A 21,886-nucleotide genomic window follows, 5' to 3' on the forward strand; every position below is an offset into this window, starting at 1 on the left:
TCATGTTTATTGACAAGTTCTTGGGAATCTTGTGATTTTTGATTTAGGATAATACATAAAATGCTGGAGGAGCTCAGCAGTTCAGGCAGCATTTATGGAAATGAATAAACAGTCAACATTTCAGGTCCTGTCAAAGGGTCTTTGCCCAAAATGTCATTCATTTCCATAGATGCTGTCTGATCTGCTGAGTTCCTCCAGCAATTTGTGTGTGTTGCTTTGGAGTTCCAACATCTGCAGAATTTCTTGTATTTAATTTGGTATGTTCAGATAGTCCAAGAACAATATGGAAAACTGTAATTCCAACAAATTATTATCCCAAGTGATTTTGTCTGTACAAAATGGATAGTCGCACAATATGAGGTAAAGCAGCCAATATAATCAAAGACATTTCCCACTCTGGACACTTTCCCTTCTCCCCTCTCCCATTGGGCAGAAGATACAAAAGCCTGAAAAATGACTTCAGTCTGCTGCCACTTTACCCAAGTGAACAAAATCCAAAATACAACTCTGGATGGACCTAAGTACTACATTGTGAATTTTCAGGCTTGATTTTGACTTCTATGCATTGTATGCTCCAGCAATAAATATGAGGAAACAAATAGTAAATGTTCATAAACTCAAATTCTGGATTCTGCAAATTCTGGAAATCCAGCTGAACACACACATTCCTCCAGCGTTTTGTTGCAAATAATAAATGCTGTACCTTTCTTAACCTTGCGTATGGATTTATTTCTGGTGCATGCTCTTTTGCAGTGTTTGTTTCCAATTGGATCCCTGTTGTCACTGAAAAATCATCATGTCATTACAGTAGAAGCACTGGGATCTGTAAAGAAGGGCTTGCACCCAATTCAGCAGCGGCTCGCTGATTACAATGGAAGCCAGTGTGGCTACTGCAGCCCAGGTTTTGTCATGCAAATGTATGGGTAAGTGCAGAGCACAAAATATTTTAGATCTGTACCTAAGAATATTTACTTATTTATTGAGATACAACACAGAATAGGCCCTTTTGGCTCTTCAACCCATGCCGCCCAGCAATCCCCTGTTTTAATTCTAACCTAATCACCAGACAATTTATAAAGCCCAATTAACCTACCAACCAATACGTCTTTGGACTGTAGGAGGAAACTAGAGCACCTGGAGGAAATCCATATGGTCATAGGGAGAACATATAAACTCCTTACAGGCAATGGCAGAATTAAACCTGGGTCGCTGGATTTATACAACATTGTGCTAACCACTACAGTACCATGCCACCCTGTTTATGTGACTATAGTTAACTTCAGGGTTCAGCATGCAATGTTGTGGAAACCAAAACAACTTTTAGAATAGTAAGCACAGCAACATGGCGGCTAGTATAACGCTTTACAGTGCCAGCAATCATGAATTGGGGTTTGATTCCCGCCTGTGTATGACTGCATGGGTGCTTCAGTTTCCTCCCATGTTCCCAGACGTACAGGTTAGGGTAGTAAATTGTGGGCATACTATGAGGCTGCCAGAAGTGTAGTGACACTTTCGGGCTGCCCTCAGCACATCCTTTGACTGTGTTGGTCATTGACACAAACAAAGCGTTTCACTGTACAGTACTGTGCAAAAGTCTTAAGCATCCTAACCAGATATACGTGACCAAGATTTTTGCACAGTAATATACTTGTGACAAATAAAACTCATCTTTTATTTATCTTTAATAATGGTGATCTTATTGAAATGTTTAAAATTCTTAAGAGAATAGGTACAGATTAAAATGTTTAAAACAGTGAGAGGGTAGATGATAGTTTGTTGTTCCCTTAGCTATGGTGTCTAGAACCATTATTTCCAGAATGCAAAAAAAAAGCAGGAGTCAGCTAATGGCTCCTCCAAGTCTACTTCACATTCAGTATGACCATGGCTCAGCTGTGCCATGCCTCAACATCTCACCCTCAATTATTGTATGCAGAGCACCTGTAATACACATACGCTTTGCAGAACCAGCAATCACCAATCGAGGCTTGATTCCTGCTGTTGTCTGTAAAGAGTGTGTATATTCTCTCTGTGATCACGTGGGTTTTCTCCAGTACTCTCCCACATTCCAAAGATAAGGATTATTAAATTGTGGATATGCTATATTGATGCTGGAAGCATTGCTGACACTTGTGAGCAGCCCCCAGCATGATCCTCACTGATTTGATTTGGTGCAAATGATGCATTTCATTGTATATCTTGATGTACATGTGACAAATAAAGCTACACACACAAAATGCTGGAGGAACGCAACAGGCCAGGCAGCATCTATAGAAAAAAGTACAGTCGACGTTTCAGCCCAAGTGGTTGCTGGTTGCTGAGTTCCTCCAGCATTTTATGTGTTCTTGAATTTACAGCATCTAGAGACTTTCTCTTGTTTGTGACAAATAGAGCTACTTTCTTCAATCATTGCAGCACAGCAACAAGGTTAAAGGCCTGTTATGTCTACTCTGAATCCAATGCCAAATTAAACTAAACCTTTTCTGCTTGAACATGATCCAAATTCCTCCACTCACTGCATATTTTTTTCTCTGGGAATAAGATTCTGACAGCCTACCTCTAATTCTCATACTTTTGTGGTAATTTCTTTCCCACTACCCCCCCAAGCCTCTAATTCTTCAGAGAAAACAACCCAAGTTTGCCTGATCTGTGCTTATAGCTCATACCCTCTAATCCAAACAGCATCCTGGTAAACATCTTCTGCATTCTCTCCAAACCCTCCACATTCTATATTTAATGGGATAACCAGAATTGAGCACAAATATATCAAGCTGTAATGTGACATCCTTGCTCTTGTTCTCAGTGCCCAGACCAATGAATGCAAACATACCATCTCACTTCTTTGCCACCCAAAACCAGATGTTAAACTAGGTGCTGTGACACATTTGCGGTTACTTTATAAAACTTCTGCTGTTTTTTAAATGAATACTCCAATTTGGAATTGAACATTAAAGAGATTGCAAATTGCAGAATCATTGAGCACTACGTCACAAAAGAATGCCCTTTGGCCCATAATATCCTTGCTGAACTGTTATTCTGCACAACAGCCCTCCATTCCCCTTCCACCTAAGTACTTATTCAAACTTCCCTTAAATGTTGAAATCCAACCGCATCCACCACCACTTCTGGCAGCTTATTCCACTCCTGCACCACCCTCTGACTAAAGATGTTCCCCTCAGCTTCCATTTCCATATTTTAAAAAAAACATGGTTGGCACAGCATTGTGGGTCAAAGAGCCTGTAATGTGCTGTAGATTTCTGTTTCACCCTTAACCTATGACCTCTAGTTCTAAACTCACCCAACCTTGGTGTAAAAAGTCTGTTTGCATTTACTGTAACTATACCCCTGTTAATGTTGTCTACCTTTATCAAATCTCCCCTCACTCTACACTCCAGGGGATAAGGTCCAAACCTATTCAAGCTTTCCCTATAACCCAGGTCCTGAAGTCCCAGGACCATTGTGGTACTGCATTCATTTTAGACACAGATGAATATACCACTTTCTTTCATTTTTTTTTTTCGTTTTAGAACGAGAATAACTAAACCGTTTTCAAACACAGCTGGTTTCAACAACACCCAGCAAGTCAGTGGTTCATCTGGTGTGAGAGATTAAATTTAAGGTCCCTACATCTGTCACTACCATTTGCTGCTTGGAAAATGGGAGCCATCTGGCAGTAGTTTATATCTTTGTGTTTGACAGATTGTCAACAATATCTACTTATGATAAACAGTTTTTTTGCCATAAAAGTAGCAACACTAAGTATTTAAAATGAATTTAATGCTAAGGTTATGTATGATGCTTGCAATATATAGATGAAAAATAGCCTTTATGTTTTTTATTATCCATATAGAAGTTTGCATACTGTTCGGAACTGTAATCTCAGAAGTTCTTTGCATTCTGGCACATCATATAAAGGTCCTGTTTACAAAATAAATAATTACTGTGTTGAAACCATGGTATATTTCTGTTGCCATTAAGTTTTGATCTAAAGATTTTCTTTTCTTACCGACATGGCTCAAGTAAGCATGAAATGTCAGTGGAATTTTGTATGCCACTTTAAATACATTTTGATGAAATAATTTTTTGTTTACCAATGAATAAGCAGAAATAATTAAACATCTTTTTTAATAAACTTCCCATTGTACATTATTACAGACTTTGATTTGGGCAATTTTCTGTGAAGTTACACTCAAAGAATTTATAACAACATTTTAAACACAAGATTCTGCAGATGCTGGAAATCCAGCCTAACACACACAAAATGCTGGAGGAACTCAGCAGGTCAGGCAGCACCTATGAAAAGTAATAAAGAGGGGAGAACGTACTAACTCTCTACATTCAACGGTGGGTATTGAACCCCAATCAGTGATCAGTGGTGCTATAAAGTGAAGCCGCTAATCACTACACTACAATGACACCCTACTTCTGACTTGTAAAAATCAATCACGATCAATATCAAATTTCAAATCGTTAAATAATTCTGTTCAAGGTTTTCTTGCTGGGAAGAATTCTTTGCATCTTTTGTATCTACAAGTATAGCCTTACTTTCTTCCGCACAGCCTGGCTATAGATTCAGCCGAACCTCGCCTTTCCCCAGACTATCTTTTATCAAGGAAAAGGTTATGTGACCCATTTTCAGAAGGACATCTGGCATCTTATGACTTAGCTTATTCAAAGCTAAGTCATAAGATTTGAATTCCTAGCTTGAATTCAAGCTTCAGTTACTGTGAACAGTGTACTATGTGAACTTTTCATTAATTTTAAATGTCAAATTTCCTGTTTTAATAACTCATCTTTTGAGCCTGAGATGATAAGAGGCACAGATCGAGTGGACAGCCAGAGAAATTTTCCCAGTTCAGAAATGGCTAATACAAGGGGGATACTTTTAAGGTGATTGAATGGAAAATGGTGGGTGTGTGGAATGCGCTGCCATGGCTGATGGTAAAGGCGGATACATTAGAGACATTTAAGAAACTCTTAGAGAGGCACATGGGGAGGGGAAGGAAGGTTCAGATTGATCTCGGAGTAGGTTAAAGTTCAAAGTTAATTTAGAAACATAGAAAACCTACAGCACAATACAGGCCCTTTGGCCCGCAATTCTGTGCTGAACATGTACTTACTTTAGAAATTACCTAGGGTTACTCTAAGCTTCATGTACCTATCCAGGAGTCTCTTAAAAGACCCTATCATATCTGTCTCCACCACAATCACCAGCAGCCCATTCCATGCACACCACTCTCTACGTTAAAAAAACTTACCCCTGACATCCCCTCTACACCTACTTCCAAGCACCTTAAAACTATGCCCCCTCATGTTAGTCATGTCAGCCCTGGGAAAAAGCCTCTGACTATCCATTCAGTCAATGCTTTTCAACGTCTTATACACCTCTATCAGGTCACTTCTCATCCACTGCCACTTCAAGGAGAAAAGGCCGAGTTCACTCAACCTATTCTCATAAGGCATGCTCCCCAATCCAGGCAACATCCTTGTAAATCTCCTGCACCCTTTCTATAGTTTCCACATCATTCCTGTAGTGAGGTGACCAGAACTGAGCACAGTACATACTTCAATTGGGGTCTGACCAGGGTCCTGTACAGTTGTAACATTACCTCTCGGCTTTTAAACTCAATCCCATGGTTGATGAAGGCCAATGCCTTCTTAACCACAGAGTCAACCTGAGCAGCAGCTTTGAATGTCCTAGGGACTCGGACCCCAAGATCCTTCTGTTCTTCCACATTGCCGAGAGTCTTACTAATAATACTATATTCGGCCATCATATTGACCTACCAAAATGAACCACCTCACACTTACCTGGGTTGAACTCCATCTGCCACTTCTCAGCCCAGTTTTGCATCCTATCAATGCCCCACTATAACCTTCACAGTCTTAGAATTAGAGGGTATCCATTTAAAACAGAGATGAGGAGAAATTTTTTAGCCAGAGGGTCGTGGATTTGCCACAGACAGACAGACATATTTTATTGATCCCAAGGCAAATTGGGTTTTGTTACAGCCGCATCAACCAAGAATAGTGAAGAAATATAGCAAAATAAAACCTTAAATAATAATAAGCTAATTATGCCAAGTGGAAATAAGTCCAGGACCAGCCTATTGGCTCAGGGTGTCTGACACTCTGAGGGAGGAGTTGTAAAGTTTGATGGCTGCAGGTAGGAATGACTTCCTATGACGCTCAGTGTTACATCTCGATGGAATGAGTCTGTGGAGGCCCAATCATTGTGGGTCTCCACACATACAGCTGTGGAGGCCCAATCATTGAGGGTTTTTAAGGAGGAGATTGACAGGTATCTAATTAGGGTATCAAGGGATATGTGGAAAAAGCCGGAAATTGGAACTAGACAGCAGAATAGTTTAGCTCATGGTGGAGTGGCGAAGCAGACTCAATGGGCTGAATGGCCTACTTCTGCTCCTTTATCTTGTGAACCTCTGACAGCCCTCCACACTATCCACAACACCCCCAACTTTTGTGTCATCAGCAGATTTACTAACCCATCCCTCCATTTCCTCATCAAGGTCATTTATAAAAATCACGAAGAGAAGGGGGTCCCTGAACAGATCCCTGAGGCACACCACTGGTCACCGACTCCATGCAGAATATGACCCGTTAACAAACACTTCACCTTCTGTGAGCAAGCCAGTTATGGATCCACAGAATAAGGTTCCCTTGGATCCCATGCCTCCTTACTTTCTCAATAAGCCTTGCATGGGGTACCTTATCAAATGCCTTGCTGAAATCCATATACACTACATCTACGGTTCTACCTTAGTCACATCCTCAAAAAATTCAATCAGGCAATTTGTTATCAAAGTACATGTATATCACCATATATAACCCTGAGATTCATATTCCTGCAGGCATTCTGAACTAATCTATAGAATAATAACCATAACAGGTTAAATGAAAGATCAACCAGAGAACTGTGCAAATACAAATATAAATTAATAGCAATAAATAAAGAGAACATGAGATAATGAGATAAAGAGCCCTTAAAGTGAGATCATTGCTTGTGGGAACACCTCAATGGAGGGGCAAATCAGTGTTGTTATCCCCGTTTATTCAAGAGCCTGATGGCTGAGGGGTAGTAACTGTTTTTGAACCTGGTGGTGCGAGTATTGGGGTTTTTGTACTACCTGATGGCAGCAGCACAAAAAGCTTTTTATTTTACTGTGATGACACAAAGGTTTGGGGGGGGGGGGGGTGTTGTGGATAGTATAGAGGGCTGTCAGAGGTTACAGTGGGACATTGATAGGATGCAAAACTTGTGTGGCCCTGTGTATAAGAAATAATATTAAATCATTAGAAAGGAATGACATAGGAATGGAAGGTGTAGAGTCTTTGTGCGGTGAGTTAAGAAATGACAAAGGTAAAAAGACCCTAATGGCAATTGTATACAGGCTTCCAAAACAGCAGCCGGGATGTAGATTACAAATTACAGCAGGAGATAGAAAAGGTGTGTCAGACAGGCAATGTCATGGTAATCGTTGGGGATTTTTACATGAAAGAGGATTGGGAAAACCAGGTCAGTACTGGACCTTAAGTGAGAGAATTTGTAGAATGTCTAAGGGAAGGCTTTTTAGAACAGCTTGTTGTTGAGCCTATTAGGGGATTGGCTGTGCTGGATTGGGTGTTGTGCAATGATCCGGAGGTGATAAGAGAGTCTAAGGTTAAAGTGATAAGAGAGTCTAAGGGAACTGGATTACAATATGATCAAGTTCACTTTGAAATTTGAGAAGGAGAAAATAAATTCCAATGTGTCAGCATTTTAGTGGAATAAAGCAAATTGCAATGGGATGAGAGGGGAACTGGCCAAGACTGGAAAGAGACACTAACGGGAAGGACAGCTGAGCAGCAATGGCTGGAGTTCCTGCGAAAAATGAGGGAAGTGCAGACAGATACATTCCAAATAAGAAATTTTCGAATGGAAGAAGGACACTACCGTGGCTGACAAGTGAAGTCAGAGCCAAAGTAAAAGCAAAAGGGAGGGCACAATAGGAACCCAAAGCTAGTGGGAAGATAGAGGATTGGGAAGCTTTTAAAAACTTGCAGAAGTATATAAAGGGTAAAAGAGAGTTGAGGGTAGATATAGGACCAATAGAAAATGATGCTGGAGATATTGTAATGAGAGACACAGAGATGGCAGAGGAACCAAATGTGTATTTTGCATCAGTCTTCACAAGTGGAAGACATCTGTAGTACATATTCCAAGAGTGTCAGGGAAGTGAAGTATGTGGAGTCAAAATTACGAATGAGAAGGTACTCAGGAAGTTTAATGGTCTTAGGATGGATAAATCTCCTGGACCTGATGGAATGCACCCTCGGGTTCTGAAGGAAGTAGCTGGAGAGGTTGCGGAGGCATTAACGATAATCTTTAAAGAAATGATAGATTCTGGCATTGTACCGGATGACTGGAAAATTGCAAATGTTACATCTGCTATTTAAGAAGGGTGGGAGGCAGCAGAAAGGAAACTATAGACATGTTAGCCTGACATGTGGTTGGGAAGTTGTTGGAATCGATTGTTAGGAGTACCTGGAGGCACATGACAATATAGGCCAAAGCCAGCATGGTTTCCTGAAAGGAAAGTTCTGCCTGACTAACCTACTGCAATTTTTTGAGGAAATTACAAGCACTGTAGACAAAGGAGATGCAGGAGATGTGGTGTACTTGGATTTTCAGAAGGCCTTTGGCAAGGTGCCACAGATGAGGCTGCTTAGCAAGATAAGATCCCATGGAATTACAGGGGAGTTACTAGCATAGGTGGGCCATTGGCTGATTGGCAGGAAACAGAGACCGGGAATAAAGGGATCCTATTCTGGCTGGCTGCTGGTTACCACTGGAGTTCCATAGAGTTTGGTGTTGGGACTGCTGCTTTTTACAATGTATGTCAATGATTTGGACTATGGAATTAATTGTTTTGTGGCTAAATTTGCAGATGATACAAAGATGGGTGGAAGAGCAGGTAGTATTGCGGAAACAGAGAGACTTGGGTAGTTTATGGGTATGGGCAAAGAAGTGGCAAATGAAATATAATGTTGGAAAGTGTATAGTCGTGTACTTTGGTGGAAGAAATAAACGGGCAGATTATTTAGATGAGGAGAGAATTCAAAATGCAGAAATGCAAAGGGACTTGGGAGTCCTTGTGCAGGATACCCTAAAGGTTAGCGTCCAGATGAAGTCAGTGGTGAAGGAGGTGTGGTAAACTATGTATACCTGTCTGGACATGCCCCTCTGCTGACTGGTCCTGTGGCTCCTCCCACATACCCCTGTATAAAGGCGATTGGGGCACTGCTCCTCTCTCGGTCTCCGAGATGTTGTGCTCCCTTTTTGCTGTTAATAAAAGCCTATTGTTCACTTCCAGTCTTTGAGAGTTATTGATGGTGCATCAGGAGGCAAATGCAGTGTTGGCATTCATTTCTAGAGGTGTAGAATATAAGAGCAGGGATGTGACGTTGAGCCTCTATAAGGCACTCGTGAGACCACACTTGGAATATTGTGTGCAGTTTTGTGCTCCTTATTTTAGAAAGGATATACTGACACGACATTGGAGAGGATTCAGAGAAGATTCACAAGAATGATTGCAGAAATGAAAGGGTTACCATATAAGGAAAGTCTGGCAGCTCTTGGGCTGTTCCCTAGAGTTCAGGAGAATGAGGGGCAATCTCATAGAAATATTCCAAATGTTAAAAGGCCTGAACAGATTAGATATGGCAAAGTTATTTCCCATGGTAGTGGAGTCCAGGACAAGAGGGCACAACTTCAGGATTGAAGGACATCCATTTAGAACAGAGATGCTATGGAATTACTTTAGTCGGAGGGTGGGAAATCTGTGGAATTTGTTGCCCCGAGTGGGTGTGAAGGCCAAGTCATTGGGTGTATTTAAGGCAGAGATGGATAGGTTCTTAATTAGCCAGGGCATCAAAGGGTATGGGGTGAAAGCAGGGGAGTGGGGATGACTGGAAGGATTGGATCGGCCCATGATTGAATGGCAGAGCAGACACAATAGGCTGAATGGCCTGCTTCTGCACCTATATCTTATGGTCTTATGTTCTAAAAGAGTATGGCCTGGCTGGTGGCGATCTCTAAAAATGGATGTTGCTTCCCTACGATAGCATTTCACGTAGATATGCTCAATAGTTGTGTTACTTCTGATGTACTAGGCCAAATCCACTACCTATTGTAGGATTTTCCATTCAAAGACATTGGTGTTCCCATACCAGGTTAGCACAATATCTTGGACTGAAGGGCCTGTACTGTGCCTCAGTATTCTATGCTTTATTGGAGCAAATTTAATGTTGCTTATTTTTTAAATTAATAACTATATTTTTAGATATAATAAAGTACACTCCTTGTTCTGAGAAACAGAAACTGTTAAGATTAATTCGTGTGGACAGTCTCCATGAATTGTCAATAGCAGTTTGACACTGACTTTCTAAATCACTTCAGTGAATCTGGAAAATGTGAGGATTAAGAAACTATTAACAAGGATGATGCTGGCACTAGAGTGCTTGGAGATGCTGTATAAATGGGATGCTTTTATCCCCGAGAAGAGCCCCTATAGAGGTTTCTAAATCATTCAGGTCATAGATCAAGTCAATGATCATGGTCTTTTCCCAGGGTAAGGTAGCTTAAAGCTAGAAAGCACTGGTTTAAGGTGTGAGAGGAAAAAAATTAATGGGGACCATGGGGCAAGTTATTCCACACAGAGAATGGTGGGTATATGGAACAATCTTTCAGAGGAGGTGGTGAAGGTGGATACATTTTAAAATGTTTAAAAGACATTTGGACAAGTTCACAGAATGGGAAGGGTTAGAGGGATATGGGCGAAACACAAGGAAATGGGACCAGCTCAGGTGTACAGTCAGGTCAAGTCCTCGCCTTGCTACTAATACCACATAGCCCAGTACTACCTGTCGGGTCGGGTTATCGGCGACTCAACCAGCACACCCCCTGGTGCACTTTGGTTAACCAGGGAGGAGGGTGCATAGGCAGGACTAAGAACAAAACCTTTCAAAGGGCGGATGAACTCCTTGTCAGTCAACGGCCACCTACTTACTGTCTATGTGAGGAGTGGCGTGCCACACAGTCTTTCGTTTTGCGTCTTATAAGGCATATGCCTGTCACTGGCCCCCTAGGCCTGAGTCGTTAGGTAGGCATCTTGGACAGCATGGATAAGTCAGGCCTAAAGACCTGTTTTCATGTTGTATGTCTCTATGACATAATGTTGCTGGAAGTGAGAGTAACCCTGTGAGGATACTATTCAATAGGTTAGTTGGAAATGGATTTCAAGTTAAGTTTGGAAAAAATAATCCACAACAGATAGTGTTTGAGAGTTACGGTTAACAGTGGGTGGAAGCATTGGAGGTGAGGAACCAGCATCTCTTGCAGTGGAGTATTGTGTGCAGTTCTGTTCACATACCTACAGGAAAGATATCAATAAAGTTGAAAGAGTGCAGAGAAAATTTACAAGGATGTTACTGGGACTTTAGAACCTGAGTTATAGGGAAAGGTTGAATAGGTCAGGATTTTATTCCTTGAAGTATAGGAGAATGAGGGGACATTAAATAGAGGCATACAAAATTGTGAGGGGTACAGATAGGGTAAATGCAAGCAGGCTTTTTCCACTGAAGTTGTTGAAACTAGAACTAGACCTCATAGGTTAAAAAGGTGCAATATTTAAGGGGAACCTGAGGGGGAACCTCTTCTCTCAGAAGGTGGTACGAATGTGGAAAGAACTGCCAGTGGAAGTGGTGGATGTGGTTCAGTTGCCATGTTGATGAGAAGTTTGGATGCATACTTGGATGGGACGAGTATGGAGGGCTGTTGTCCAGGTGTGGGTCAATGGGATTAGGCAATAACAATTCGACATGGTCTAGATGGGCCGAATGACCTGTTTCTGGCCCGTAGTGCTCTATGACTCTAAGGAGGTGAGGATGTGATATCTGGCCATGGAGGATGTAATAGACGAGACTGACTCTTACTAAATAAATAACTAGTTGATTTTGGGCTTGAGTTGATCGTTTGTGTACTTTATTGTTCCTCTTTTCTTCAGGCTTCTGAAGAATAATCCATCACCAAGTTCTCAGGAAGTGGAGGATAACTTCGATGGCAATATTTGCAGATGTACAGGTTTGTAGAGAACTCAATGTCCAGTCATGTGGCCTGTTCAACTGGCCAGTTAGAAGAAAGCAATTTTCATAGGGCTTCGTTAACTTCAACATTTTTAATTTTCTGCGACTGTTTCATGTGATGTGGCATAGATCAGATAGACCTCTTTGACAGCCCACAGTAGCTGATGCTAGCTGTGATCATTGTGTGTCACTTTGTCCTTAAATTGACATTTTTATGTTGTAAAGTTCATTTGCAAAGATCTCTCCAAATATGCAATCGCTTATGTTCAAAGTAAGTTTTCATCATTACTGGAGTGCAGAAATTTCCTTTCTGTATAGATTTACTTAAGATTATGTGTATAAGATGATGAGAAGCATTGATCATGTGGATAGTCGGAGGCTTTTTCCCAGGGCTGAAATGACTAGCATGAGAGGGCATAGTTTTAAGGTGCTTGGAAGTAGGAACAGAGGAGATGTCAGGGGTAAGTTTTTTACGCAGAGAGTGGTGAGTGCATGGAATGGGCTGCCGGCGACAGTGGCAGATACAATGGGGTCTTTTAACAGACTCCTGGACAGGTATATGGAGCTCAGAAAAATAGAGGGCTATGGGTAACCCTAGGTAATTTCTAAGGTAGGGACATGTTCAGCACAGCTTTGTGGGCCAAAGGCCCTGTATTATGCTGTAGGTTTTCTATGTTTCTGTACTTAATGTGTTTAATTTTGCTATGAAGTATTCAGACCAGGTAGATAGGTCTGTACAGCATTGTGGGCTGAAGGGCCCGTACCGTGCTGTTTCCCAGCATCAAAATATCCAATATATTTACTGTGGGGGGGGGGGGGGGGAGTGGCGGGGTAAAGGATTTAAAGTGTGTGAGGGAAGTTTTTTGTTTCACGAAGAGTGGTGGGTTTGTAGGGTTGGTGGTAGAGAAAGATATGACAAAGGCGTCTAAGAGGCTGTTAGATTGACACATGTATGTGTAGAGAATGGAGGGATATGGACCATGCACGAACTGAAGGGATTAGATGTCATAGCATAATTAGTACAGCGCAACATTGTGGGCCAAAGGGCCTGTTCCTGTTCTGTACATGTGGAACTTACAATGAGCTGTAATACCCAGTGATTTAAGATTCAATACTTGTTTTTCCATGCATATGTTTTGCTTCCCCTTGCTTTGCCACACTTCTTTCAGCCGTGCTACACATTCAAAATCTAAAGTAACATTTATTGTCATTTGCACAAGTCCATGTCTGCACAGCATCACAGTACTTGCAGCAGCATCAGCATCACTGGAACATGGCCTCATATAAGCAGAATTCACAAGATAAACAGATCATGCACAATTTTTAACAAGAAAATAAAATTAGAACAAAATAATTAATTTTAGTGCAAGGTGGTCACGATAACAGCTTGTTCTCCATATTGTACTGCCTTGGCTTGCACCCTGGCTGGTGTATCAGATAGACAGTTAGGGCTCAATGTTCATGGTTCACCCCTGCCTCAAGTCAAGATATTACTAGTGGTGGGGCGGGGAGGGAAATATCTGTCATGTGTTAGGCAGAGTCCACTACTCTGCGCATTTGAATTGATATACCAAATCATGATGTCTTCCACAGAAGTTTGTTAGTGTGCGATGATAAGCTAAACCACCTTAACCTTCTACGAAAGAAAAGGTGCTGGCTGACTTTCTTGATGCATCTATATGCAATATATGATATTGCATCTTTGACTACTGTGAAGAGATAGAAATCATTTTTTTATCAACAGAGTAAAAGGATGTCTTTTTAGGGAGGAGGAATCTTTGGAAATCATTGCTGCAGACAGTTGTTGAGGCCATCGTTGGGTATGTTTAATGTGAACCTTGGCAGGTTCTTAATTAGTAAGGATGTCCAAGTTTATGGGGAGAAGTTAGGAGAATGGGGTTGAGAGGGACATTAAAGCAGCCATGATGGAATGATGAAACAGAGCTTAATTCCACTCGTCTGCCTTTCGTTCTTATTTGTCTCACGATTATGGCTAATTGAGAAGTTGCAAAATTAGAACAATTTTCAGACTGTCATAGTATTTACTATCTTAAATATGTCATCATTAAATAAATTAGTGACATTCTAAAATGGGAGAGGAAGGGAGGGGAGAAGAACCTTTAACTGCTTAAAATATGCGCCATTTCAGTTTTCCTTTTGCTACTGCTTCGGAAATATCGGCCCATACATTCCAACCAGACTTTCTCCTTCAGTGGGTTGAGGGAGGAGGGCAGTAAGGGCTGGGGTGCATCAGCTGTCAGACCCAGCTAGAGATGGCTAATCTAGAGAACTGCAGAGAGGGAAAGGTGGAGATGGATGACTAATGGAGCCTGTCAGTTAAGGCTTCAGGTGGCTTAAGGCTTCTTCAATCAGCTGGGAGAACACTTTTCACGGCCCAAACAGTGAACTGACCTTGTGGAACTAGCAGCTCAGACCACTCTTTCATTACCAATTTCCAGAATTCCTTGTCGTGGCAAGTTAGGTGACACGGTAGCATAGTGTTGTTACAGCACCAGTGACCACATAAGTTTCTTCCCACATTCCAAAGATGTATGGGTTAGGGTTAGTAAATTGTAGACATGCTATGATGGTGCCAGAAGCATGGGCTGCCCCCAGCACATCCTTGGACTGTGTTAGTCATTGACACAAGCAACACGTTTCACTGCATGTTTCAATATACATATGATAAATAAAGCTGTCCTTTACTTTTGTTTTTTTATCTTTAATTCGCCGGTGGAGGCCCAACAAGCCAGATGGACCTGGTACCATGCTGTATCTCTAAAATAATTTTAAAAATAGACCTGGACATCCAAATCTTATGTTTTCAAGTTACAATTCTCTAATCTGACCTCAAGCATTTACTCCGTAACGTCACTCGCAGCAATATTACTAAATAGATTTGCTTTGGAAGGTAACAGTAGTGAAATTGTTTCCTGTGAAATCGGTTAAATAGAACTATCAAGAAGAAAATGTAATTATCCCTTCCTTTATACATTTTTCAGTGTTGTTATATAATACAACTTGCAACTGAGTTTGAAATCACAAGATCCTTCATCAGGTCTATAATACAAAGGAACAAAAAAAGTCCTTAAGGCCCATTTATCTTTCCTGCTTTTTAGCGAGATTATGACAGATTACAAGACTTAAAGCAATAGTGAAGCTTCCAGGCAAGGGATTCCATATATAACAGTCCTAATATGCATACTTTCCACTGGCCCAGTGAATGCTAATGTTGGCCAGAGTCTGTGCATTTCCCATTGGCCTAATTAGCACTGCAGAACTTGATTTAATGCAACTCATGCTCATGCCCATGCCCAAAGGGGAGGATGTTGTTATTTTTGTCGACTAACTGTCCCAGTTGAGTGTGAAAGATTATTCAAGGCATCATGATCAACAATCAGAAGGATCCAAAAATAGCGATGTAGGTAGAAATACAGCTGTTTGGATCAAACTATTGATTTTTAACTTAGAAGTTTGTTTTCTTCTGGTTGTTAACTTGGAATCCAAGTGTGCTCAATATCCAATGTGAGATGTAGCGGCAATTCATTTTACTAACTCGCTGTTGGTTATGTTTTGTAACCCCAGACACTAAATGAAAGAAAAACACAAAAGCCGGGGGATGTTGGTCCCCTTAGTTTTTCTTTAGTGAGGTACTCCCGTATGATGTAGTGGTGTAATAATGTATGCCATTCACGTACCTCTTACAAATAACACATAATGAATTATGTAAACAAAAATGCTTAATCAAACAATATATTTACAATACTCAAATATTACTGAAATATTGAATACACTACAGCTGTTTCTCTCTATCTCTAGGGTACCGTACTATTTTAGATGCCATGAAGTCCTTTGTAAATGATTCTGACAGAAAGCAAAAAGGATTCTTCATTGATATTGAGGTAAAGTCTAAAGCATTGGTACTCATTTTCATTTTGTGATGTTTATATTATAATGTTACCAGTTTTTAAAGTACTTTTCCATATCTGGGGATTTGGAGTTAATAGGGTATTATACAGTACAACGTATTGATATGTTGACTGCTTCTGGAGTAAAAATATGCTTTTATTTTGTATTTTTGTGTTTTAAGGATTTGAAGACTTGTCCTAAGACAAAACAACTGTGTAAGCAGACCTACGTGAACAAAATAGAACCTTGTACTGATCAAGCAAAGAGCACAGCCAGCTTGCTTTTCTCAAAGAATAATATAAGTTGGTACCAGCCGACTGCACTAACGGAATTGTATCTGTTATTGAAAGAGCATTCCACGGAAGCCATCAAACTTGTACAGGGAGATACTGCTAAAGGTACTACAAGGATGCAAATTTATGTCATGATTTTTTGCAACAGTAGTACAGTGCAGTACATAAAAAACTATAAATTACAATAAGAAATATACATATATGAAATTAAATAGGTAGTACAAAAAGAGAGCAAAAAATACTGAGGTACATGGATTCATTGTCCATTCTGAAATCTGCTGGTGGTGTGGAAGAAGCTGTTCCTGAAGCATTGAGTGACTGTCTTGAGGCTCCTGTACCTCCTCCCTGATTGTAGCAATGAAAAGAAGGCATGACCTGGGTGATGTGTTTTCTAAATGATGGATGCTGACTTTTTGAGGCATCACCTTTTAAAGATGTCCTCCATGCTGGGGTAGCTAGTGCCAGTGATGGAGTTGCCTGAGTTTGCAAGTTTACATTTCATAATTTACTGGCTCAAAGAAAAATAAACTGTAGATAAGATATCAGTGGGAGCTTATTTGCTCTAAGTATATTTTTAGTAAATATCTCCTCTGTCCTGACTAAAATAGGAGGCCATTTGGACCATTGAGTTGATGCCAGCTCACATAGTATCCACATCAGCCCCTTTCTCCACTTATTTCCATGAAACTGATTCTGTTTTACATCCTGTCATTTCCTCTCTGGTACTCCTGCCATTCACCAATAGGGAGAGTCAAGGATCAGAGGCCACAGACTCAGAAAATTAGGAAGTATATTTAGAACAGAGATGTGGAGGAGTTTCTTCAGCCACAAGGTGGTGAATCTGCGGCATTTATTGTGACAGACGGCCATGGAGGCCAAATCATTGGGTGTATTTAAAGCTGATATTGATAGGTTCTTGGTTAGTAATGGTTCAAATCTTGTGTGGAGAAGGCAAAGGAATGGAGCTGAAAGGGAAAATAAATCAACCATGGTCAAATGGCACAGCAGACTTGATGGGCTGAATGGCCTAATTCTGCTCCTATGTCTTATGGACTTATTAGAACCAACACGAGGCAATTTACAGTAACATATTAAGCTACAAGCCAGCACATTATTGGGAGAAAACTAGAGTGAATGTTGGAGACCTGTGTGGTCATAGGGAGAATGTGGAAATTGCACACAGACAGAGCTGAAGGTGCTGAGGCAGTGAGGCAGCAACAGACCTGCTATTTCACCAGGCCATGGGTTGACAATTTCTCCTCACCACAGCCCAGCCCAGCCCATCATCAATCCCCACAGGCAGTCAAAACCATTATTTTACACAACTTAAAATTGTTACAGAAATGAACCACATGAAGGATATATGAGCAAACACACAAAAATGCTGGAGGAACTCAGTACATCAGGCAGCATCCACAGAGGGGAATATATAGTCGACGTTTCAGGCTGAGATTCAGCATCAGGGCTGGAAAAGGAGTATGAATTAAAAAGTTGGGAGGTGATAGGTCAAAGAGATAAGGGGCTGAAGAAAAAGAAAGGAGATTGGACCATGGGAGAAAGGGAAGGAGAAGGGTGATGGGCAAGTGAGAAGTAAAGGGGTGAAAGAGGAAGCCAGAATGGGAAATGGAAAAGGAAGTATAAATTACTAGAGGTTAGAAAAATTGCTGTTCATGCCATCAGATTCAAAGTATTATCAAAGTACGTGTATGTCACCATCATTGAATTGCAGTGAGTGAAGTTATCTACGTTGATGGTTGTAGGATAATAACTGCTCCTGAACTTGGTGATGAAGGATCTAAGGCTCCTGTACCTCTCTCCCAATGGCAGTAATAAGAAGGCAGTGTGACCTGAATGCTGAAGGTCCTTGATAATGAATGGATGATAGTTGGAAGCTACTCTTAACAGGGTAAGAGGTGATGCTCCTCCAACCTGAGTGTGGCCTGATCGTGACTGTAGATGAATCCATGGCCAGACATGTCAGAATGGGAGTGGGAAGTCGAATTGGAATGGATAGCCACTGGGAGATCCTGCCTTTTGTGGCAGACAAAGTGAAGATGTTCAACAAAGTGATTTCAAAGGATTCAAAGATTCATTTATTTTCGAAGTATACACTCTGAAATTCTTCTCTAGATGGCCATAAAGCCAAGAAATGACAACATGATCATCAACCCCCAATTCCCCCCTCCCGCACACAAAAAATGGAATAGTCATCTACCCCAAAAAACGAGAAAGATCGGGTGAAAAACACAGAATATAGAAAACAATAAAATGGGGGTGGGGGGGGGGGGGAGTCCATAGTGCATAGTCCAAATCCATATCCAAATGCAGAAAACCTGGATAATATTCTCTGGGCACAGTGACAGGCCACATAGTCTCCCCAGTCAGCATTGGATCTCTTCAAGCATCTAAAGAATCGCTTGTGTCTACATATACATAGGCCTGTGTTCCAGCCACCATGATGATTTAATATATCAATGTACCACTTACATCAGCTTCATCCTCTGTGATCATCTAGGAAGTCAGCAGCATATCCATTTGATACTGCAGTCATGGCGAAGTATCTTTTGTTTAAGCTGCCTGGCTTGATATCCTCCTTCCCCTCCCCCACCTTTTAATTCTGGCATCTTCTCCCTTCCTTCTCAGTCCTGAAGAAGGGTCTTGGCCAGAAACATTGACTGTTTATTAATTTCCATAGATATTTCCTGACCTGCTGAGTTTATCCACTAATTTAAACCAATCCTATTTACCTGCATTTCTTCCCCACCCCCCGATAGTGTGTCCATCTAAAAGCATCTTTAAATGTTACACGCACAAAATGCTGGAGGAACTCAGCAGGCCATGCAACATCTATGGAAAAGAGTAAACAGTCGGTGTTTTGGGCCGAGACCCTTTAGCAGAACTCCAGTGTTGCTCTTGCTTCTGCTTTTTCCACCTCCCCTAGCAAAGGGTTTCCAGGCACCCACCAAAAAAGCTTTTCATAAATCTTTTGTAAACTCCTCCCCTTCACTTTAAATCAATGCCCTACAATATAAAACATTTTCACCTTGGGGGAGAAAATATTCCAACTATCTTATCTATTTTATATAATTCTACCAGGCAACCCCTCAATCTCTGATGTACCTGAGAAAATAATCTAAATTTGTTTAACATCTCCTTGCAGCTAGTAGTCTCTAATCCAGGCAACATCCTGGTGAGCCTCTTTTACACCCTCTTCAAAACCTTCAGTTCAATTCACAATATTGTGTATTGTGACCTTACACAATATTTTAAATGAGGAGTAACTAAGGTTTTTACAGCTACAAACCTGACTTGACAACTTTTTTAACTCACTGCCGTGACTAATGTCAGGAGGATGTTATGAGGATGTCAGTGTGAAATGTCAGGAGGATGTTATGAGAATGCAGGGTGACTTGGACAGGTTGGGTGAGTGGGCAAATGTATGGCAGATGCAGTTTAATGTGGATAAATGTGAGGTTATCCACTTTGGTGACAAGAACAGGAAGGCAGATTACTATCTAAATGGAGTCAAGTTAGGAAAAGGGCAAGTACAACGAGATTTAGGTGTTCTTGTACATCAGTCAATGAAAGCAAGCATGCAGGTACAGCAGGCAGTGAAGAAAGCTAATGGCATGTTGGCCTTCATAACAAGGGGATTTGAGCATAGGAGCAAAGAGGTCCTTCTGCAGTTGTACAGGGCCCTGGTGAGAGCACACCTGGAGTATTGTGTTCAGTTTTGGTCTCCAAATTTGAGGAAGGACATTCTTGCTATTGAGGGAGTGCAGTGTAGGTTCACAAGGTTAATTCCTGGAATGGCGGGACTGTCATATGTTGAAAGATTGGAGCGACTGGGCTTGTATACACTGGAATTTAGAAGGATGAGAAGGGATCTGATTGAAACATATAAGATTATTAAGGGATTGGACACGCTGGAGGCAGGAAGCATGTTCCCGCTGATGGGTGAGTCCAGAACTAGAGGCCACAGTTTAAGAATAAGGGTAGGCCATTTAGAACTGAGAGGCGGAAAAACGTTTTCACCCAGAGAGTGGTGGATATGTGGAATGCTCTGCCCCAGAAGGCAGTGGAGGCCAAGTCTCTGGATGCATTCAAGAGAGAGTTAGATAGAGCTCTTATAGATAGCGGGGTCAAGGGATATGGGGAGAGGGCAGGAACGGGGTACTGATTGTGTATGATCAGCCATGATCACAGTGAATGGCGGTGCTGGCTAGAAGGGCCGAATGGCCTACTCCTGCACCTACTGTCTATTGTCTATAATAAAGGCAAGTAAGCTGTAGCCCTTTTTTACCACCCTCTCCACTGTTAGGCAGCTATCAACGTGTACTCCAAGATTCCTCTGTACATCGGTATGCCTAAGAGCCTTGCTATTTCCTGTATATTTCTTGCATGGGAGCATGTGGGGCGGCAGAAGGCTTTACAGTACCAGCGACCCAGGTTCAATTCCTGCTGCTCTCTGTAAGGAGTTTGTATGTTCCCCCCGTGACCACGTGGGTTTCCTCTGGGTGCTCCGGTTTGCTACCACAGTCCAAAGACGTACCGGTTAGTAGGCTTATTGATCATTATAAATTATACCATGATTAGGCTAAGGTTAATAGGTTGCCAGTTGGTGCAGCTCAAAGGGCCAATTCAGTTCTGTTCCCCATCTGTAGTATCTAAAAGAGGCACTGCTTCAAGAAAGCAACATCCATCATCAAAGATCCCCACCACACAGGCCATGCCAGAAAAAGTGAGATGTGCTAGTCACCACTCATTTCAATTGTACTTCCTATTCCCATTCTGACATATCAATCCATGGCTGCCTCTACTGCCGTGATGAGGCCTTGCTCAGGTTGGAAGAGCAACACCTTGTGTTCTGTCTGGGTAGCTTCCAACCTGATGGCATGAATATCGATTTCTCGAACTTCTGGTAATTGCCCCCCCTTCGCCTTCCTCCTTCCCATTTCCCTCTCTCACCATATCTCCTTACCTCCCCATCAATCCCCTCTTTTGCTCCTCCCCCTTCCCTCTCTTCCATAGCCTCTATCCTCTCCTATCAGACTCACTCATCTCCAGTCCTTTATCTCTTTCACCAATCGACTTTCCAACACTTTACTTCACCCCTCCCCCTCTCCTGGTTTCACCTCTCATCAACTACCTTGTATTTCTTCCTCCCCTCCCTGCCTTCTTACTCTGACCTTATTTCTTTTTTCCAGCCCTGAAGAAGGGTCTCCGCCTGAAACATCTCTGTTTACTCCTTTCCGTAGATGCTGCCTGACCTGCTGAGCTTCCTCCAGAGTTTTGTGTGTATAGTTTTCATTTCCAGCATCTGCAGACTTTCTCTTGTTTATAAATAGGAAGGGCTTATTTTCTTTGTTCAAAAGCCTATGGGTAGGAGGTTTGAAGTACTTGGTAAGAGTATTATAAGGGAGATGAGGAAAATAGAGCTTCAGCTAAATTTGGTAGGGGTGCAAGAAACATAAAAGCTGGAAGGTGGGAATATTCTGGGCAGCATAGTGGCTTGGTGGTTAGTGCATTGTTTTATGGAGCCT

General features: G+C 41.5%; 1 protein-coding gene across 3 annotated transcripts in view; it reads left to right on the forward strand.

The window, feature by feature from the left end:
- Positions 1-21,886, forward strand: part of LOC140739174 (xanthine dehydrogenase/oxidase-like) — a 127,098-nt gene that overhangs the window by 25,745 nt on the left and 79,467 nt on the right. For 2 of the 3 annotated variants that reach the window (XM_073067222.1, XM_073067213.1), the window contains 4 exons: positions 754-923; positions 12,063-12,139; positions 15,961-16,043; positions 16,232-16,448. In XM_073067222.1, coding sequence (XP_072923323.1) covers positions 754-923; positions 12,063-12,139; positions 15,961-16,043; positions 16,232-16,448 — 547 coding nt within the window. The remainder of the gene's footprint in view (positions 1-753; positions 924-12,062; positions 12,140-15,960; positions 16,044-16,231; positions 16,449-21,886) is intronic. The other variant, XM_073067231.1, reaches the window with a different exon arrangement.

The sequence above is a fragment of the Hemitrygon akajei genome, chromosome 2 (assembly GCF_048418815.1).
Source record: "Hemitrygon akajei chromosome 2, sHemAka1.3, whole genome shotgun sequence".
In the NCBI taxonomy this organism is placed as follows: Eukaryota; Metazoa; Chordata; class Chondrichthyes; order Myliobatiformes; family Dasyatidae; genus Hemitrygon; species Hemitrygon akajei.